Source organism: Cheilinus undulatus, linkage group 16, assembly GCF_018320785.1.
Source record: "Cheilinus undulatus linkage group 16, ASM1832078v1, whole genome shotgun sequence".
In the NCBI taxonomy this organism is placed as follows: domain Eukaryota; kingdom Metazoa; phylum Chordata; class Actinopteri; order Labriformes; family Labridae; genus Cheilinus; species Cheilinus undulatus.
In genome coordinates, this window is record NC_054880.1 from 30,339,665 (window position 1) to 30,360,969 (window position 21,305).

The following is a 21,305-nucleotide window of genomic DNA, read 5'->3' on the forward strand; positions in this document are numbered from 1 at the left end:
AAGTGGGGGCAAATAAGCTACAAGCCAAGTGGCTAGCAGTGCCTTTCAACAGCTTTTCACCTTCATTTTGTCTTATGTGAATAATGGAGGCCAGCTCCCATTTAAGAGATTGTTTCCTTTTTCCTTTTGTTTTCTACCTTTTTTGTTTTCAAAATAATGAAGAAAAATTTGAGTGGTACTAAACAAAGAGCTGTTTAGAAGCAGAAAAAGACTGGCTCTTTTTAATGGGCTGAGTCAAATTACCCAGACCTCTAAAATGAGCAAATAAACAAATTTAGTCATGCTATTATTGAAATACAGCAAAGATGCCAGCTAAGAAGTTAGCCTTTAATGCACACCAGTACGTGTTGCATGTACTGTAACAATAGTAAAAGAAAGTCAAGGTTTAACAGGTGTAGCTGGACCCTTGGACTCGAGAGCCTGCCCGTTGACTGCTCACTATTTATTGTGTTCATTGGGTTTGTGTTGGGTTTCTTTAACTACAGGACTGGCATATGTTCATCACTGTGGGTCATAGTACAGCTATGCCCAGCACTGATCAGCAGACAAACTTTACCTGCTGTGTTTTACTAGTGTCATAGCCAGGGTTACTTAGGATCACATTACAACAGTGAGAGAAGGGTGGAAAAGAAAGGATGAGCAGCACCAGCGAGTTGGAGGCAGCAGAGTGGAGAAAGATGGATAACTTGCTCACTGATGTGAAAAAGGAGCTGAAAGAAAATGAAAAGATAGAGGTCAAAACTGGTGGCACCTCTTCTGTCTAAGCCTCTATCATGCAAGTTGTGGGCAAGCAGGACAAGAAAATAGGCGCTGTTGAGTGCTGTATGAGAGGTAAACTGTTAGGGTTCAACTCAGAAACACAAGAACATTGCAGCTGGGTTTTTAACTGTTGCCCTGACAAGAAGTAACTTTTAATGGCACTTTCTGAAGGGATGTCGTGACATCAGTAATCTCCACACTTTTTCAAATATTTACAGAATTAAACAACAGAACAATACATTTGAAATATTTTGTCTTCAGTCTTTTGGTTGTCTATTAGTCTGGAGGTTGGAGGTTTTATCTCATCTCCCGCAGTACTCAGGCCAAGGTGTCCTCGGGAAAGACACTGAACCCCAAAGTGGTTCTTTGTAGCATAAACATTGCTATACCTAATACTCCAACCATGTACAAGCTCATTTTGAACATTAGAATATTGTTTTATATATTTTCTCTATTCAGATAAAAAAAAGTGATAAACATACTCGTACAGCCATCAAACTTGGCGGAAAAATGCCCCTGTGAGAAACAGCGATGAGTTATATGGCTTCTGTTGGTGGGTGTGGGTTCTTGGCTCAGTGGCCTGCCTACATTAACCCCTTAACGCCTGTTGTCGCAAATTTGATACATAATTTTATGATACCTCTATATGCTCAATAAATTATTCAAAAAAACTTCTGAATACAATCTGATAAATGATAAAAATGCCCTCAAGTGGATTATCAGTTACCAAAAACACCTAATGAATGAAATGAGATACTAAAATATATATTTGTTAAATTTTATTGAAGTTTGGATTTTTTTTAAATGTCAGTTGTAAGTTAAATGAACATTTCAGTCCCGAAAAAATAGAATTTTCTGGCTATTATTTGTGTTTTCAGGCTTTAAGGGGTTAAAAACAAAATCAGCTCCAAGGATTTTGAAATTTGGTAGGCACGTGTGTCATGCCAGAACCTATAAAAAAGCCTCTTGATTCCATCAACAGGAAGTTTGCCATTTTGAATTTTTGACTGGGATTGAATACACAGACAGTGAAGACATAACAAAATAGACGTGGGTAAGCCAGAGTGGGACTGGAACAAAAGGTGGTGATTCCTTTAAGTGGACATTGCTTGGATCCATAAGTTGTTTGTGCTAAGCTAAGGTGTTTAGGTGCTGCTTTTTAATTGATTGAACTCTGATTAAATTGATATTGATCATCATTTCATTTCTAATATGATGGCCTCTAAGTGAATTTCCTATTAAGTGTTTTATTTGAGAAGATAGCTTTTTGGTAGTCTCTGCCCCAGTGCTAACAGTGGGTAGAGAATTTACAGATGCTCCTGCCCCTCCACAGCTTATCTTTCAGGAGGATACTTAATCTTAGTATTCCTGTCAGTACACGTGTCCATGCTATCATCTCTTCAGTCAGACCTGTCAGGATCTCTAGCTAAGGGCCAAGACATTTTAAAAGCCTTCATCATCTCTCTTCATCTCTTTTTTTTTTTTTTTTTTTTTTTTTTTGTTCAAGCTTCAAGTGCAAGAGAAAGTATGTTGTGCTTTTTAAGAATTCAACTCAATTTTCCCACAGTCTTCGGAAAATTGGACGTGATGGATTGTCTGCTTAAGCTTTGTTGTGACCAAAAAAAACAAAAAAAAAAAACTGGAGTGATGGCATTCAAGGTTAAAGCCAGTCTGATACCAAGTCCATCATCCATCTCATGCCTGTGAAGCTTGGCAGTTAAACTCAGATTGCACAAGTATTTTGTAAGGATGGAACAAAAGCCAGAGATGAAAGCAGCCAGGCAGACTTTTTGGAGCTCTGCTCGGCAATCATAAAGGATTTTCTCGGGGTTACAAACTTGTTCGTGCAAAAAAGCATGACTACATACACAAGATATTGATAGATTGATGGTAATCAATGGGTGGTTTGGTGTTGTAGCTTGCAGAAAATGAAAAGACAAGCTGTTTTGATGCAATGATTTCACAAGTGAATGGTCAGTTTGGCACACGAACATTGTATTAGCAAGAGAATAGGGCTCTAATTCCTCTTTTCCTTTGAGCTCTTGACCCGTAATAGATGGAGGTCAGCCAGTATTACAGGTTTGTCTGTCACTCGTGCCCTGCATTGATGACACACTACCAACTGAGAATGCTCAGTGAAGAGATCATGATCAAGAGCCTACTCATAGATAGTCATCATAGACAGTGCTTTATTTGTGTGGATTATAAAGTGTGAGACAGTTTCTGCAAGTGAAAACTGGACTTGAAGAGAGACAAGTAAAGAAAACAGATTATTTTACTCATGAACTTAAAGCAGGGGTATCAAACTTCCAGACTGCAGGCCATTTCCTGCCTGCCAGCAGGTGACATCTGACCCACGAGACGTTTGAAAAAAAAAAAAAAGGTGGAAATTTTTTTTTTTTTTTTAAGATATGTATTTTCAATATTTACTAATTTAGGTGTATGAAATATGAATTTTCCCTCTTTTTACATGATCTATCTATAATCATAGCCAAGAAAGATCATAATAAGATGACCTAAATATGGTATATTGAACCCTTTTTGGAGCAGGAAGGAACATCATAAAAACGATGCACAGCAGAGCAGCTGCTTCATCACCTCAGCTCAGCAAACATATGGTCCAAAAAGAGAGGCTGATACAGACTGGATGTTTTTTTAAGACTAAAGGAGATGGATTTATTTTGTCTATATTTTTTTAAAGATTAAGAATTTAACCACTGTGCACAGCTGCACTTCGCTCCCTCATAGAGTCCGGTCCTGTCTACACCTCAGTTTTATGCATGCCGGATCTTTAAAGCTGTAGTAAGAGATTTATTTTTAGTGTGGTATGCCCACAAAAACAACACAACCTGTCAGGATGTTGTTATTGAAGCCATCTAACAGAATAACACACTTCTGCAACGCCTTCTTGCGCTGCACTCTCACTTGAGGAAAAGCAGCAAGGGACGATGCACCACCCAATGAGGAGGCTAGTACTCTCAGCCAATGAAGGCTCATGTCAGATAGAGCGTTCCTGTTGGCCGCTGTAGTAGATGCGCTTCCGCCTCTCAGCTCAGTGAGAAGTTGTTATAATGGCGGAGTTACCAGCGTTGTTCGGTCGTATTTAGAATTTGTTCATGCTGAGACAAATTCTTTTCTTGCCTGTGATTCGGCAATTAATTTAAGTGGAAAAGCAAAGTCAAAAGCAAAGTCACTCCACGAGAGCTTTGCCACCGTCAGTTTTTGATTCAGTGGACATGCACATGTGCGAGGAGGTATGTGAGAAGAAGGGCAGAGCTACGGACCTCAAACAGGGAGAAGAACAGGATGGCAGGGGGAGTAGAGTTGATTCTACATGGCTGTCATTGAATGTTACATACTCAAGCTTTAACGAACGTCAGAGGTTTTTCCTTTGTAAAACAAAACTCTTCCCTGTTGAGGATTAAAACAGCTGCTCTCAGGTTAGCAAATACTTTCCCTATGTAATTGTCCATCAAACACAAACACAGACATCGTATCTCGCATTGGTGAGCTACTCAGTTCAATCTCCAGCCTAATTTAAAGCTTGAGTATGTAACATTCGATGAGAACCATGTAGGATTAACTCTACTTCCCCTCCCTTCCTCTTCTTCTCCGTGTTTGAGCTCCGTAGCTCCACCCCTCTTCTCACATACCTCCCAATGACAAGACCCTGATGGGTTGTGTTGTTTTTTGGGCATACGGCACTAAAATTAATTCGCTTACTACAGCTTCAATTCCTTATTATAGTAAATATGTGATGCCAAACTAATATCAACCAAATTTATTTACATACGGTTTAATTTTGTGTCAACAAGCTCCTTGTCTTTGACATAAACACATTGGTGAACATGAAAAAAAAAAAATAATTCAGCAATTTGAAATAGATATAACTTTAATCCTTAGAGCTCTCAGCTACTTTGTAACCATTGAGTCATCTCTGGACTTTTTGTCTTAAAAGGCTTGATATTGACCCTTTTTTTTCAGGACAACCTGGGCTTTAAGAATATGTGTGTTGCAGCAATGTCAGTTGAATTTTAAAAAAAGTTATGGGACTATAAAGACAAAAGAAAAAAAATGAAACAATTTAAAACTCAAAAATTGTTATGTATTATATACAGTAAACAGTGATGACTAAGGTTTTATTATTTTCTTTGCACAAACTTGTTCTCCCATCTCTTTGGGACTAAAGAATTACAAATGATAATTCTGTGACAAAACCAATCTTCAAAATATTCACATTTTTACCAAAAAAAGAAAAAGTCCTTGTGCTTTTGGGAATTTGAGTCATTATTTAAGATGCAGTGACTCTGAGGGACAAGTAACTGCCTCTTTGTGTCCCTTAGTATGAGTCATTCAGGCTGTTCTCAGTTTCTAACTCTGTGCACATGTGCTGTTCAGCAAAGCATGATGTGATGATGGAACAGGCTCCCATTGGGTGTCACAGCCCAGTCACAATGTGTTCTGGGATATAAACAGATAATATGGCGGGGACTAATTGCAGGAATGATCAAAAATTGATTGTGAATGGATAAATAGACGTCCTGTATGGGATTTACTAGTATGGATTTGATCTTTAAAGACCCCTGAAAGTCAACTAATTTCCAAGCTCCCTGGAAAACATTCTGTAAGAGCTACGAAGCCGTGAAAGGCGGCATTTAAATGGCACAACAGAGCTGTCTGAAAAAAACAGTTATTCGACTTTGAATGACACAGGTTCTTCTCGTATACGACAGCACTGTCAGTTGTCGTGCTTGTGGTGATGACGTAGATGGTCCCGACAAACATTGTAGTCCTAGTTAGCTGTCCTTTAGCAACCGCCTTTATGAAGACATGAAAAGATAGACAATTCAAAGGTGGGGCAGTTTTCAGGTGTATTTAATGTCGTAGGATAAAACATTAAAATCTCTTGAGCTTGTGTTCACCACAGACTTTATTTCAGGCATTTCACAGAAAACTCAACATCCAGATGAGGGAACCAGAAGTGCTAAAAATGCTAGCTCACTTCTGCGTTTTAGGACTCATTCCTGCACCACTGTTTACCAAGGGTGATCATGCCATGTGACTGCTAAGGGTTAAAGTTCAAGCTCTACTCAGTTTATACCAATTGGATTAAAAATGTACCTTCAGTTTGTTTTTCCACCAAACAACTTGAAAAGTATTGATAGTGGTCTTGACTAGGAGTCAGGCCACTGAGAAATGCTGCTAAGACTATCAATATCAATAAAAATGAATTATCATTTTATTTTTTATTGTTAAATGCATCAGCATTTTAGACTTAAATATTGGTCATAGTATAAAGAACACATCCAACTTTTTAGATGGGAAAAAAAGGGCATGAATATTATGTTCTGTACACCAGATTTCCTGATAGATGTTTCATCTTTTACATTTTCTACAGAGCAGTTAAAGCACGTTATAGTAGTAATGAATATCCTTCCTTGAAGTCAAAAATGTTTTCTTGCCCTTTTACAAGCTATCAAAATTCAGCAGGTGCTCCAAGTTCTGTTTCACTGGTTGCCATAATGTTGATGGAGTAACAGCTGAAACATCAGTGCCATGTGTCCATCTACTTTGTTCTATCTCTTTATGTCTCCTTTGCTTGATGGCGACAACCTACAAGACATTTACTTGAACACAACATCTCCTGAAGTGTCTGTATCAGTTACCTTAGACACTTTAATTAAACTGTTACCTTAATCTGGGCATTCTCATATATCACACTGTAGCATTAATGTGAAAATAATGCATCTCTGCACTCAGGCAGTGTGTTGCTACTGGCTTACTCTGAACACAGTCGACTCATTACAGCAGGATCTATTTTTACCATGGTGTGATTGAAATAGGGTCCTGAGGGGGGCTGAGTGAGAGGGAGGATTGAACGCAGGAGGAACTCGGGGTCAGACACAGTTTGAAGAGGGAATCTTGGGTGCACTACTGCTTTTTGCTAGTGTCACTGAAACAATCACTGTTCCTCAAGAGGATCATGTTGTTCTGGATTACACAGCTGCTTGATGCACAGCCCTCTACTGCTAAATAAAACCTGTGTGTGTATTTTTATGGTGCTTATAGCATTAGAGATCCTCACCATCGATAAAATATATCTCAATTTAAAGGTACATTTCTCTTGTTCAGATACGTTTTATGAAATTTAGTCATGAATTCTGTTGGAGTAACGCAGAAGCAAGGTAGTAAGATTAAGTCATTGTAGTTTTTTGTAGTTTTCATTGGATTCACTCAAAACTTTATATATCATTATGGAAAAAGTCTCCAGCATTTGTGTTCAAAGATTCTGTGTGGTTTTGTTCAATCCATTACAATGTGATCAGTGTTAGTCTTTTGTAGGCACTGCAGGTTTATCTTTTGCATGCTTCGTAGGGCTCACAGCACAGGACAACACACAAAGAAAACTGTATCAGATTTCATTTTAAGTACTGAAAATGTTATTATTATTTTTTTTTATAGGCAGTGGTGGACAAAGTATTGAACTCCAGTACTTGAGTCAAAGTATTGATACTCGTGGACAAATCCTACTCAAGTACAAGCAAATGTTGCTCTGTGAAATTTTTACTCAAGTTAAAGTACTGAAGTACTTACTTTTAAAAATACTTAAGTATTCAAAAGTACAAAGTGCGTTTTCTAACATCAGTACATTTTTGTATTGTTTTCTCAGTGCTTTTACAGAACCTTGTAACACTCTGAAACCATCTAATGACGTACTGACTTACATGTAGAACCACTTTGCTACAAAAAGTCTGTTAAAACACCTGTAAAAACTTCACCATAAAAAATGCAGTCAAAAACAATAAGGACAACTTTTGTCATTTAATTTATTTATTTAAACATCCCCACCCATCCTGCCATCTCCATTGCCGAGTTTTGTTTGAATGAAGGCAGGAGAGCTTGCTACACAGAGCGAGGATGACAAAGCCTATTTCCAAATCCATCCCAGGTGTGAGCGGTGACTGTGATTGGTTCCCTTCTGTGACGAGCACAGTGTGTGGCCATTTGCATTTTAGTGAAGAAAAACACCAACATCTGACTACAAAGCTATGCTGAACCTAAAAGGAATGAGTAACAATAAGCTTCCTAGAAATGTAGTGGAGTCGAAAGTACAATATTTGTCTTTGAAATGTAGTGGAGTGACAGTCATAAGTTTCAAAAAAAACAAAAAACAAAACAAATACTCAAGTAAAATACAAATACTGAAAAAATGTACTTAAGTACAGAACTCAAGTAAATGTACTCCGTTACTGTCCATCACTGTTTATACATAATGCCACTTTTATAGTTTTATAGTCTTTGTCAGGGTGGAAGACCCCTCTTCTCACTCAGTGCAGCCGATGAGTCATTGTCTTCCATCCATCCATCCATTATCTATAGCTTTTGTCCCACTCAGGGTTGCAGGGGGCTGAGGCCAACCCCACCTATGACCGAGGAAAAGGTGGGGTACATCCTAGACCGGTTGTCAGTCAATTGCAGGGTTAACAAAAAGAGACAAAAAGTCAACCATACTCTCAATCAAACATACTATAGCCAATTAAGACTCACCAGTTGGTTATGGTTATGAGCATGATTTTGGAGCTAGTGGACCACTTTGAATTGAAAGGGAGAGAAGAATTTTGGAAATACCTCCAACTGCAGGGCAGTAGAAAGAGTGTAATAAAGAATAAAATTTTAGAGGAGTCTAATTTGATACAGAAGGTTCATGACACAAAAGGTGAGAAGTGTGAGATATTGAGTTTAATTTTGCAAAATGATTTAGGAAATACTACTGGAGAGGACATAATATTAAGGACTGGTTGGGCTACAAGAGAAATTAGGAGTAAATTAACTTATTAAAAAAATTATACATTTACTTTTATACTCTGATGAAGCTATGTAGGATGGGCCTGATATAAGAGAGAAAATGCTGCAAATGCAAGGATGAAGGTGGCACATTTGTACATGCTATATGGGAGTGCCCAATGAGACAAATCATTAAATCTGTCATGAAAACATAAACAAGTATGATAATGTTTGATAACTGGTATATGCTTAGGTCTGTGCAAGAAATAAGAAATAGAATTGTGGATATACATTTATGTAAAAAAAAGTTTTTATCTGTATCTGTAACACATAGTATAATGTGAGAAACAGTACAAATAATTTTAATTCATCCATCATAAAAAAAATATTGCTCATTGATATAGGGAATTTATAGTTCAAAATACATTAAACTGAATGGATATTTATCACAAAAAATTTTACATTTTTTGCTAGGCTGGTCGGCTAAGGGGGCCCTGTGTAATGTTCTTTCTGTGGGCCCAAAATCCATAGCTACACCCCTGTCTGTTACTAAATGCATTAGTGGAAAAAAACAGTAATGTCAGAGAATATTACAGAAGAATATTATTTTCATTGCTTTTGAGAAGTAGCTAAAATTGGCTGACATTCTTTGTTGTTTTTGATAGGGATCTAAAATGAAACAGCAGAGAGAACCTATGACATGTGGCAACAGGACTTGTTTTGAATTCAGCTTGGGTTTTTATGATAAGGGATCAGTCTTGATACATAGGGTACATGCTGCACCCAGTGCCCTTACAGGTTTCCTCTTTTATGATTTTATTGGAGAGCTGAGTGTAGAACTGATATGAAACAAGGATGGAAAGATCAACAATGGCATGCAGTAAAAGTGTACCACCAACATTTCTGTTGGCTTGCACTCTTACGTAAGTTCCTTGGTAAAATGAAACCCAGGGGTATCACCAAATTTGTACCACTTTATCCTTGAAGGACATGAATGGCTGTCTTGTTGAAGTATCTAAGACTCTTGCTCCTGTAAGCATGAATGTGCAATCAGTATTTTTTCTAGATGTAGAGAAATGTCATTGTACATATAATCATTGACCTATCACTGGGGACCAAAATGCTAGGGGATCCTCCTGTTTATAAAGAGCTAGCATCTTAGTGTCACGAATGTCTATGGCTGTCTGATATCTGAGATACATTGTATTTTAGGCTGGAGGACTGACTAACATTGCCATTCATAGCTGAAAGCTGCCAGCTTGACTTGGAATAATGATACTGATGATAATACTGAATGAGAAGAAGATAATGAGAATGACTTGAAACTGTACCAAAGCATTAAAATAAAACCCATGCTGTTTTAGATTAGTGGAAATTCTGAATTAAGGTTCTTGGTCTAAAATAATAATTGTCCTCTCCAATGTTTTCATCTCTCTTTATTCAGTGTGCTGTGCTTTGTCATTAGGTAGTAATAGGCCAGACGTCTAGCCAGCAGGCTCCAAATCATTCTACTTGGCACACTGCACGCCCACTGGAGGGTATAAAGACTGAAAATAATCAAGGAATCAGTGGAATTTGTTCTTGAAAGGCACAGCCAGGGCCTCCATCAGCAATATGTGGAGAGATGATATAGACTGCATAGGAAGAAAAAGCGGGACCTTGGATGATCCCTCCACCCGCTTCAGCCCACTCCCTGAGTCAGCGAGTGCTCCTTCACAATAAACTGCCACTTTTAATTTCCCCATCTTTTGCCCACTTGGCTTCTTGTCCTGTCCCCCCTTTCAAAGACTACCCCTGAGTACCACTAAGTAATTTTTTTGTGTCCACTTTGCTCTCATCAGTGTGGAACATGGCCAGCAAGTCACACCGAGTGTTACACCCCCCCCAACAGCAACCAATCATGCCCTCCCTTCTCCTCAGGCTTTCTTTTCATTATACCTCTATTTTATTGATCAGCACAATAGCTGATCTCTGGTGCAATTAGTATCTGCCACATTTGTTTTATACATCTCTTGTCATGCATAGGTGCCTTAGCAGCTGTTTTTCCTTTTAAAAAAAGGGGAAAACTCTGGTTAGGGATCAAACTTTTTAAAAGTTGTGCAAAACTGGCTCTTCAGCGTACCAGTTGAAATTGATTTACATACTTGTCTTTCCTGTGATCTCTTTGCAGACTTTGGAAGCAGTGCTGAACTTCAAATACTCAGGAGGAGCAGGGAAAGTCGAGGGGTACTATAGGGAGCTGTCTTTGGGCATCCATGTTGATGTCGAGCCATCTGTTTTCTTCACCAGGGTCAGCACCCTCCCTGCAACCAGGTAACACATGATACAACCTATTTTTTGTAGGGGTTAACAACACCTTGAATTTAACTGAACAACACAACAGATCCCAATTTTACAATAACATGGATATTTCCAGATGTAACAGGATCACCGTATTGCACACCCCGATAGCATGTTTTGTCATAAAGAGCTCATCAGATGTTTAATTTACATCTTCATCACCTTGACATTTTGTTATCAGTTAAGTTTGGGCTTTTGTAACTGATGATCTGAATAATTGACTTTTAGGGAGCTTCCCTTATACTGCCATGACATTGGATATGGTAGAAGTGTACTTAAATAACACAACCTCAAACATTTGGCTACTCCCAAGACAGAGTTTAAGTAGAACTAGCATTTATGGTGCTGCACCATCTGGGAGAGTTCCAATGCAGGCGGGAGCTGCCACTTAAATCTTATACCTCACTCCAAGTAGCAATAAAATCCTCCATAAAATACAGTTATCATGTTGGACCAACTCAGAGGATGAGGATGAGCAGAGGATTTTGATGGCTTCTTTTGGTACTTGTGTTGTACATTAGTTTAGACACTTTGATCAGTCAGATCAAAAAGGGACTGTTAGTTCATCCTCAGTGAACTCCCATACAAGGCATCTGGGAAGGGCAACAAGACAAAATAAGGAAGTAGACACGCACAGCTCCATCGCTGGCCTCAGCCATACATGTTAGCACTGCCTTAGTGTTTGAACATGCAGAGCATATCAGTGGCAAAAATGCCAGGCCTATCATGAGACTTGTAAATCATCTACTATATTTAGAGTAGTTTTCGGTGTGAGTCTGCCCTTGTTTTGATAAAGACATGTGGTCGAAGTCTTATTAAACTGCTGCCTTTCTACAGCTACATCCAGGCCAATGGTTACTGGCTTACAGTACAGCTCAATGCCACCCTCACACCCCAGCACTGATCACGCATCCATATTGAAAGCAGGTGTGAGAAGAGCAAAACAGGCACAATTGCCATGCCCTGGCATGGTTGCTCCCTCCTCCTCTCTTGCCTGCTGATTTGCTGTTACATTAGTTACATCATTCCACTTTTATGTGGTGTCATTATGCACATTTGTTATTTCAAACCTTGAGCCCATTGTCTATTGTTAGACAAGATTATAGCCTCTGGGAGTAATGGTGGACACCACAGAGGCTTCAGGTGTAGCCATTGTGGGACTGTTGGACTCTCTCTTCCTTGTGATGTCACAGTTTTCAGGCTTACTATCAACTTGAGAAGCTAGAAATTGAGTATGGAGACAGCCTCTCAGAGTGGATTGTTAGCTGTGCTTGCATGCAGATATCTGCTTAAAGAGATCATTGCAGCTCAATTGCACTCAGATGGATTCTGGTAATGCATTAAAGCCGTTGTGTTCCCCTTCTTATGCTCCCCACACAGACTGTTTTCCTCCATACAGTAAAAGTCTGCTGAGACGCTACTTAACAGTTCCTCTTACTCTAAAAATGTAAACCACAAGGCTTCTATGCCAAAATCTCATCTTTTCCTCCAAATGTTGCATTTTTCATTTGGAATATGTAAAATAAAAAGCATTGAAATTCAAATTTTATGTGTTTTATGTAATACACTGAAGCAGTGCAGCATTTTATGGCAGTTATAGACATAATAGACGTGTGTTTGAACCCTTTTTCTAAATTATTTTTTTGTTACATGGCAACCCTTCATGTCTAATTGCCCATGCCAGCTTGACTGCTCCTAATCATCTACCAGCTAGAAAATGTATGCAAAATGTGAGAAAAAATTACAGAAATATTAGGTGATAACTGAATCATTACCCTACAGCCGGTGTAGAATAACAACAGTAACAATTTTCAACAGCAATATTAGTTGATTTAACAATACTCTTATTGGACAGATACAATTATGTGATCTCATAAAAAAAGAAAATGTGAATATTTATGCACACTTTTTTACATTCCATATTTTATTCAATTGACATGACTTTGTAGAAGTCTGTTTTCACTTTGACAATGTAGAGTTTTTTTCCCATTTTGTTTTGTCTTGTCAAAAAAGCCAAATTATATTGACCATGACTGATATAAAAAATATACATTATCATAACATCAATAATAACATCATTATACTGTTACGCAAATGTGTGACAACATACACACATCATATGTAATATGATTAAATATGTCTATGTGCAGGCTTTTGGGGTTTGTCTAACTAATTTTAATTTTAAGAAATAATAATAAGAAACTAAATAATAGCAGGCAAGCCATGGCCAACAACTTAAATCAAAAGTGGTGGTATCTGGTATCTTTATGAGGTCAACTATAAGGCCGGCAAGTACTCAAACATACCAAAACTACTGAAAACCCAACCCAAAAATGTGTGTTTGAATTTGGAGTTGATCAGCTTTATTTGAAGAATTGCCAGTGACTTTCTATTCATTATGCTACTCGAAATGACCCTAGAATATATTGCAGCAGTGTTTTACTGTTGAGCTGGGGAATAGATATCGACTCTTAAACCACCGCTCTAACACCTACACTGGTTATGACGATATAGCTATCTAAACCAGACGACTCGGGAGGTCAGACAGTGGCAGAAGTGAATGGTTGTTGAATGGATGTTCACTCATTTTTCATGCTATCATATTTTCTCTCTTAAGCACATGCACACACATTACTACACACACACTAACACATTATATACTACACACATTCCCACTGTCTCACCTCACTCTACTCTCAGCCCCCTCTACTCTCAGGACAAACTCCAAGTGATGGAGACTGATCGGGGCTGTGAAATGACCACTTGAAGTGTATCATTAGCTGTAATAACATCGGCAGTTGAAGCCATCCATCTGGGCTCACTGCTGATACATAGGAACATGTACAGAGCATGTGCACTGCCTGCAGTATAAGATAATACCCCTTTTTCTAACCTTCACGTCATCATCATCATTGTCAATCAGATCTGACATGTTGACTAAGAAATAAACAACTGTGGTTGTAAGTCAGTTTATTTAGCTTTTTGAAATAAATGCATACTATTTGTTCATTACCAGTCATTTTTTTTATTCTGTTATGCAACATAAAATGACATCAATATCATGTCACTATTGAATAAATATGAATGGAGTGAAGCTAAATGAGAGTAGAGCTTTGATGCTGTGCTTTTGTGAAATGTCATCCTGAACAGAGCTCATGACTGCCATCTTTCCTTTTTTATTTTCTTGGCACATCCTCTTGTTTCTCTCCTACTTTCCCACCTGCCTTTTTTTTTTTTTTTTTTTTTTTTTACAGAGGCCTTTCACACACATAAAGATTTTTAGTCTTAACCGATTTTTCCAATGTTAGAGACCACACACATGATGACAAATAATTACTGATTTCATCGTTTTGTTTGTATAGTGCGGTGTAGAACGGGAGGATCAAGGTAAAACACCACACACAGCACATTATTTTCACCAACTACCAGACAGACTATCAAACAGGACTTCAGAGTCAAACCACTTACGTAGCTAGCCATTAGGTACATGCTAAGTACATTGCAGTTGCAATTTCAGTCTAGATCCCTCCTTTGTTCGTCTGTGTTATGTTTTACAGTACACGTTGTCAAACACTTTTTTGTCGGTTGTCCTTTTCTGACGTCCACCTAATTTTATGCTCCCGTTTTCTATTGTTGCCATGGCTGAGTTTTGTTTTACTTCCCATTCAGAGAGCTTGCTTGCAGATTGACTATTGCTTTGTTCCACATACAGTTCTGCCCATGTATGCTCAGCTGTCCTCGGTGCTCAACACACACAACAGGATTTCTGGGTGTAAATATTTAACTGGTTTTATATTTACGATCTCGAGTCGGAGCGCCTCCTATTGGATGGAAAAATTAACTGTTATCACACCACACACTACAGGGTAATCTGGCAAGATAATCTTTATAGGGGGCAACATTGTTGTTTTTTTTGTGTGCCCTGTCTACAACCTTATGGTAAAGAGTGTGAAGAGGGAACTTCAATTTATTTGGTAATACTAGAACACATATATTTTGATGGAATTAATGCATGAAATGAACAGACTTCCAGCAGCACTTTCTGTAACACATCACGTATGTATTATATAATTACTTGACAAAATGTTGCTTTGTTATATGATAATACCAGCATTGTGTTGTAATCTGCCACATTCTGTAATCAACTCCCTGAATGCAGTGTACAACTCATTTCCCCATGTTTCATTGTAAATAATTACATATTGTAGGGGTCATTACAATATGTGGGAACAACATTTAATACATTTTATTGTTGTAATATGGTAAAAGGATGGCTTCCCTCATGAAAATCAATGCACATCATTTTCATTGTTCATTCTGTAAAAGCCTTGTAACAAGGCCCAGCAGTCAATATACCTTTGTACTTTCACATATTTTGATTCTGTTTAATGTGATATTACTGTGATTTCATATGTTGCTACATTACAGACACATGTGAGAGCATGGTGCATAAACAGAACAGGAGCTTCACATGCACACAGAATCAGAGAAAGAGACACAGAGCCTGCTGGCTCCACAGAACCCATCCCGTCCCTGTAACTTCTCTGTTACTACACCTAGACCTGTCATTTTTTTCTCCAATGCATCCAACCCTCATGCCTATCCCTGAGGGTCACAGGGGGGCTGCTCCATGTTGCTTGTTTGGGCTGAGCCCTGACCTGCACGTTTCCGTTGAACTTTGGCTTCCACCAGGGCTGCCCCTTGTCACAAGTTCTGTTTGTGATTTTCATGGACAGGATCTCAAGGCGCAGTCAGGAAGAGAAGGGTTTCCAGTTCTGGGAGTTTATAATTACATCTCTGCTGTTTGCAGATGATGTAGTTTTGTTGGCTTCTGCAGCTGGGGACCTCCGGCAGGCAATGGGGCAGTTTGCGGCTGAGTGTGAAGCAGCTGGTATGAGAATAAGCACCTCAAGTCTGAAGCAATGGTCCTCTGCCATAAAACAGTGGATGGCTTCCTCTGGGTAGGGATTGAGTCTTTGCCTCAAGTGAAGGAGTTCAAGTATCTTAGGGTCTTGTTCACGAGTGAGGTTAGAATGGACCGTCAGACTGAAAGATGGACTGGTGAAGTATCAGCAGTTTTGCAAACGCTCATACTATTGTGGTGAAGAGTGAGCTGAGCTGGTAGGCAAAGCTTTCAGTTTACTGGTTGACCTTTGATCCAACGCCCCCTCCCAAACACTCTCCTTCTTCAGGAGCATCACTGGGTGCAGCCTTGGAGAAAAAGTGAGGAGCCTGGACATCCAGAGGGATCTAGAAGTAGAGCCGCTGCTCCTTCATGTTTTAAAGACCCAGTTCAGGTGGTTCAGGCATCTGATCAGGATGTCTCCTGATAGCCTTCCTGTAGAGGTCTTCCAGGTATGTTCAACTGGGAGGAGACCCTGTGGTGGACGCAGATCTTGCTGGAGGGATTATATATGCCATCTGGCCTATAGGGGGTGCCTCTGAGTGCCTCAGGAGGAACTGGAAAACATTGCTGGGGACAAGGATGTCTGGGTTGACTTATTTTGCCTGCTGCCACCGCAACTCAGCCCTGGACAAGTGAAAGAAGATGGATGTATGGACGAACTACGGTATAGCCATGGAAATATACAGCTGAAAGCCACTACTTAACACAGTCACTTCTTAAACCATAACACTTACAGCATTGTTAACAGTAAAGGCTTAAATGTATTGTTATTTTTACTCTGACAAAATTCTAATAAATACTTTACTGGCTTTAGCTCACACATTTTATTTAGATATATTAAATTATTTTGCAGTTTAATGAAATACTAAGGTTATCTCTGTTTTTCAGGTAAAAGATGAATTATTTTATTTTTTTAAGCTCTACAGTGTCAGGTAATTTACAGCACCTAAGTACACAGCTGACTGGAGCAGAAGATGAAATGTTCACCTTTTTATAGAAAAATAATAGGTTATGTGGAGTAAATCCGTTTAAATTAATTATTGATTGTGAATCAAATCATGACCCTCAGATAGAATTGAACCATGAGACAAGAGATTCACATCTCTAACGGCTACTACTACTACTAGAATTGAGGTAGAGAACAGATAAGAAGTAGCTGTTGAAGTTGAATTTAGCAGTAAAGACAGAAAAGTATTAATAAGAACACTAAAATAAATGTTTCACTCCATTGTTACTTACCTGGACTAGAGTTCAGTTTAACAACCTAGCTGAACTAAACATTTGAGAATTCTATGAGAGCAGCCTTAAATAAGTCAGTGTAGTTGTTATATAAATCTTATTTCATATATAATTGGCGAAATCTGGGAAAAGTTAATTTTAGGGGCCTTTTTTTTTTTTTTTTTTTTAAATCTGCTGCATCATTGTCAGGCACAGTCACTGCTCTGCTTCCTCTCATCCCCTTTAAAGCCTCTGCTCTCTCAACCATGACATCCTGCTCGTTTGGTGATGGAGAGCTGATGTACAGAAATAACTTCTCTCAGGAGGAAGCTTATGTTCCTTTGGAGGTATGGAGTCACAAGCTCAAATACAGAGTATATACTGTCTCTGTTAATTCAGCCTTTACTGCTTACATAGAAGTTTATTTCCTATCATGACCCTTTTTATGAGTCACAATTCATGGAGTTTATTGTGGTCATATTGCTTTCATATTTAACCAATGAAGGTAAACTACAGTAGTAATTTAACTGTGTCAGGCTGTGTGATTCATCATATCACAGGCTGATTTGCAGCAGCTGAAAACGTGCTCCCATAACTGGGTATGACCAAGATCAAGAATACTGATGAATGATAGAGCAGGCTGCTTTAAAAGATTTAATGCCAAAATGTTTTTCAGTGACAGCCTGGTGCTGCCCCTGCTTATGTAAGATTTAACTCAGGATAACCAGTGGATTTGAAGTGTTACATCAAGCCTTGACAATCATCATCCCTCCAATTAACACCTGCAGATGGAACACATACCTGACACCTTCAGATTATTATGTAGGGATTACAACACCTGAAGGATGGCTTTTAGACTGTATGTGCCGGCTACTGTAGATGACAGATGCCAGTACAATCAGCTATTAATCTTCATTCCACCGTCCTGGCGTCACTGCAGTATGAGAATAAAACATTTTTGTCATGACCATTGGATGTCTAATGGTCAAAAAATGTTTTTTGGACTTTAAAACTCTCAAGAAAGCTGTGAATATGTGGGGTTTTTTTTCAATAAAAATACCACCAAGCTAAAGTGTGTTTTCCGTTGAGTGTTCTGCTGAATGGCTCTCAGCAGCAGTTGGCATAAAGAAGTGGCTGATCTTTTCACCAAAATTGCAGAGCAACTCTGGATTGCCATTGAAACTTCCCACACTAAGCTCCTCTGAGTGTATGGTTAGGCAAGTCATTACAATATCAGTCAGGTGCAATGCGATGAAAACTAGCTCACTGCACAGTCGAAAATACAGCTTTACCGAAGGAAATCTAGTCAGGCTTTTTATACAGCACAGTGAAGAACAACGGGATTTGAACCCGAGTGCTTTACAGCAGACATCGAATAACATAAGGGTGAAAAACGGTTTGATAGTAGAGCATCATTAGCACCTTTAGGTGGCTCTTTGTCTACTCATTAATTTCAGCTTTCATTTATTTATTTTTTTAATCTGTATTAGAGAAAAAAGTTTTATAATTCATACATTGCATGTATGATGTCATATTTGTCACACCTACAGTACCTATAAAAAGTATTCACCCCTTGAAATTTTTACCCTTTTTTGATTTTATGACTTAATCATGGTCAATATAATTTAGCTTTTTTGAAAATAAAAAGACTAAATAAACCTCTTTAATGTCAAAGTCAAAGTAATGTCTATTAAACAAGAAAAGGCAATGTAAAATTGGTGACTGAGTAAATATTCACCCCCTTCAAGTCAGTATTTAATAGGTGCACCTTTGGCTGGAATCACAGCACTGTGTCTATGTGGATCAGTCTCAATCAGGCTTGCACATCTGAACATTTTACTCTACTTTAAAACGAAGCAGCAGCAGCCCCTAGCCTCAGCCGTGGGCATTAGCAGGCATTGAAAACTGCAGAAAGCTTGCCAGAGCCATAAGGGGCAACATTATAGCAAAATCAGTCTGACAGTCTCCTGATCCATCGCTACTTTCATAGACGTATACCTGCCTGCTCTGTTTGACGTGGTTTCATTCAGTCTGATTGACGTTATGAACAGAAGTTAGCCACAGACCACGGTGGACTTTACATTCTTAACCTATCTCTGATATGACTTATGTCAGTGCATATTTTTAATCTTTATGTAAAACATCAGCTTGCTTTAATTCTGGCTTAAGCAAAAAAAACAAAAAAAAAAAAAAAAACAGACCCCTAAATATCTCCACTTGTTAAGCATAACAGCCTGTTATCATTTGGTTGGGGGGGAAACCGTCTGTCGGTTGTTTGTGTATGCTGTACTTGGTACACAAATGTTTAACTAAAAAAAGTTAACTATAATAACAGTTATAAAGTCAGAATAGTTCTTTGTTTTTTGAAAAACACAAGTGATATGAGTTAAAATGAGTTATAAATATATTTGCTCACTACATATTAACCCCTTCTTACCCCCAGATGTGCATAAACACATCAAATAAACATATTTTGTTACATCAACAATTGAAAAAAAATATATCGTTATTATCGGTTATCGGCCATCAGGAGTAGGAAATTATCGGTTATCGGTAACTGTTCAAAAAAATAGTTATCGTGCATCACTATTTACAAGCCTTCCAGGCTGCCGAGAAGCATCCCCACAGCATGAGGCTGCCACCATGGTGCTTTACAGAGCAGATGGTGTGTTTGTGCCGATGTTCAGTGTTTCGTGTCTGCCATTTACAGTGTCTTGTCTGATGGCTAAAATCACCACATTTTTGTGTCACCAGACCAAAGAACTTTATTCCACTCCACTGTGGAGTCTCCCACAGGCTTTTTGGCGAACTCTATATGTTTTCTTCAAGAGTGGCTTACTTTTTGCCACTCTCCCATAAAGCTTTGACTGTTGAGAGACCTGGTGGCCTCTCCTACTAGTCTCCTTTTTGCACTGTCACTCAGTTTGTGAGAATGCTCTGATCGAAGCAGATTTACACATGTGCAATATTCCTTCCATTTCTTGATGATGGATTTAACTGATCTCCAGGGGATGTTCAGTGCCTTTGGTCTTGGTTATAACGGGTTCTTCTGCCCTCATGGTATAATGGTAGCCAGGAATACTGATTAACCAGTGACCGGACCTTCCAGAGAGATACACCATCACTAACTGTGAGACTACAAGCACCAATTGGCCGGACCTCTGTACAGTTAGGTCAGTCATTTCAAAGGGAGTGAATATTTATGCAGTCACTTTTTTTACCTTAAATATTTTTGTAAAATTGACCTAACTTTGTATAAAACTTCTGTTTTTAAAGCTATTAAGAGGTAGACTTGCTAGTGTTTTTGCATTATTGTCCTGCTATACAACCCGAGTATAGAGGTCACAAACTGATGGCCAGACATTCTCCATCAGGATTTTCTGGTGAGATCAGAAATTATCCCATCAAATATGGCAAATCATCAAGGTCCTGAAGCCCACCTCAGCCTTACCTCTTTATCATGTTATAGCTTTACCTAGAGTTGATTTGAGGCAGAAATTTCGTGGCACAGATTTAACTCAAACATCCTCTTTAGTAACCAAATGGCTGGTGTCACTCAGGCTTCATCCAACACTTTCTAGTCTGTGGTTGTTACTAGCACTGCTAAAGTTATTCACATTTAGCAACCCGATTTGAAATTGTTGTTTACCAGTTTTAATTTGTGTGGCACCATTTTTGATTGTCCTTTGAATGTGTGCTCACATTTAGACTAGTAAGGTATCAGAATATACATTTCTGTTTAACTGACTAGGGAAATAGTTGGTTAGCATCCTCTCTCATTAGAGATAGAAATAAAAAATGGTTTAATGAGCAGACTTTGTTTTAGCTCTATCTTTTCTTGCACTAATTAAGTTTTGCACAAATGCATGTGTCTTACTCTGTCTTACTCTCTTGAAGAATTCAAGGTTATTCACAATTATTTAAATGTTATCAAGAAGACCAAGAGATGGCTCAAATTTATTCACCTGAACCACTACATGTTTCTGTCATTTGCAGCAGCTTTAAAGCCACTAAAACAAAGTCTGACTCATTTTAAAGTGTTTCTATTTGTCAAGGTGTTTACTGAAGGCCAGTTTATCCACCAAGATCTGCCACTCTCCAAAGCAAATGAAATCTGTCCAAAATACACTTAAAACTGTACTAAAGCGGTTAAAAAAGGAGTAGTGAGAGTTCTGTGTTGGGAACCGATTTCTATATTTGAGCTTGTTTTCTGTTCTTTTCTTGCCAAAAGCTTTAAAAGCATTTGAGATCAGCTGTATTGCCCAGCCTTTAGGCAGGCTAATCTACTGGAACTCCA

The 21,305-nt window shown here is 38.5% G+C and overlaps 1 protein-coding gene across 2 annotated transcripts in view; it reads left to right on the forward strand.

The window, feature by feature from the left end:
• The window catches only part of trappc9 (trafficking protein particle complex subunit 9), a 341,471-nt gene that overhangs the window by 153,931 nt on the left and 166,235 nt on the right, over positions 1 to 21,305 (forward strand). For both annotated transcript variants that reach the window (XM_041809216.1, XM_041809217.1), the window contains one exon: positions 10,715 to 10,857. In XM_041809216.1, coding sequence (XP_041665150.1) covers positions 10,715 to 10,857 — 143 coding nt within the window. The remainder of the gene's footprint in view (positions 1 to 10,714; positions 10,858 to 21,305) is intronic.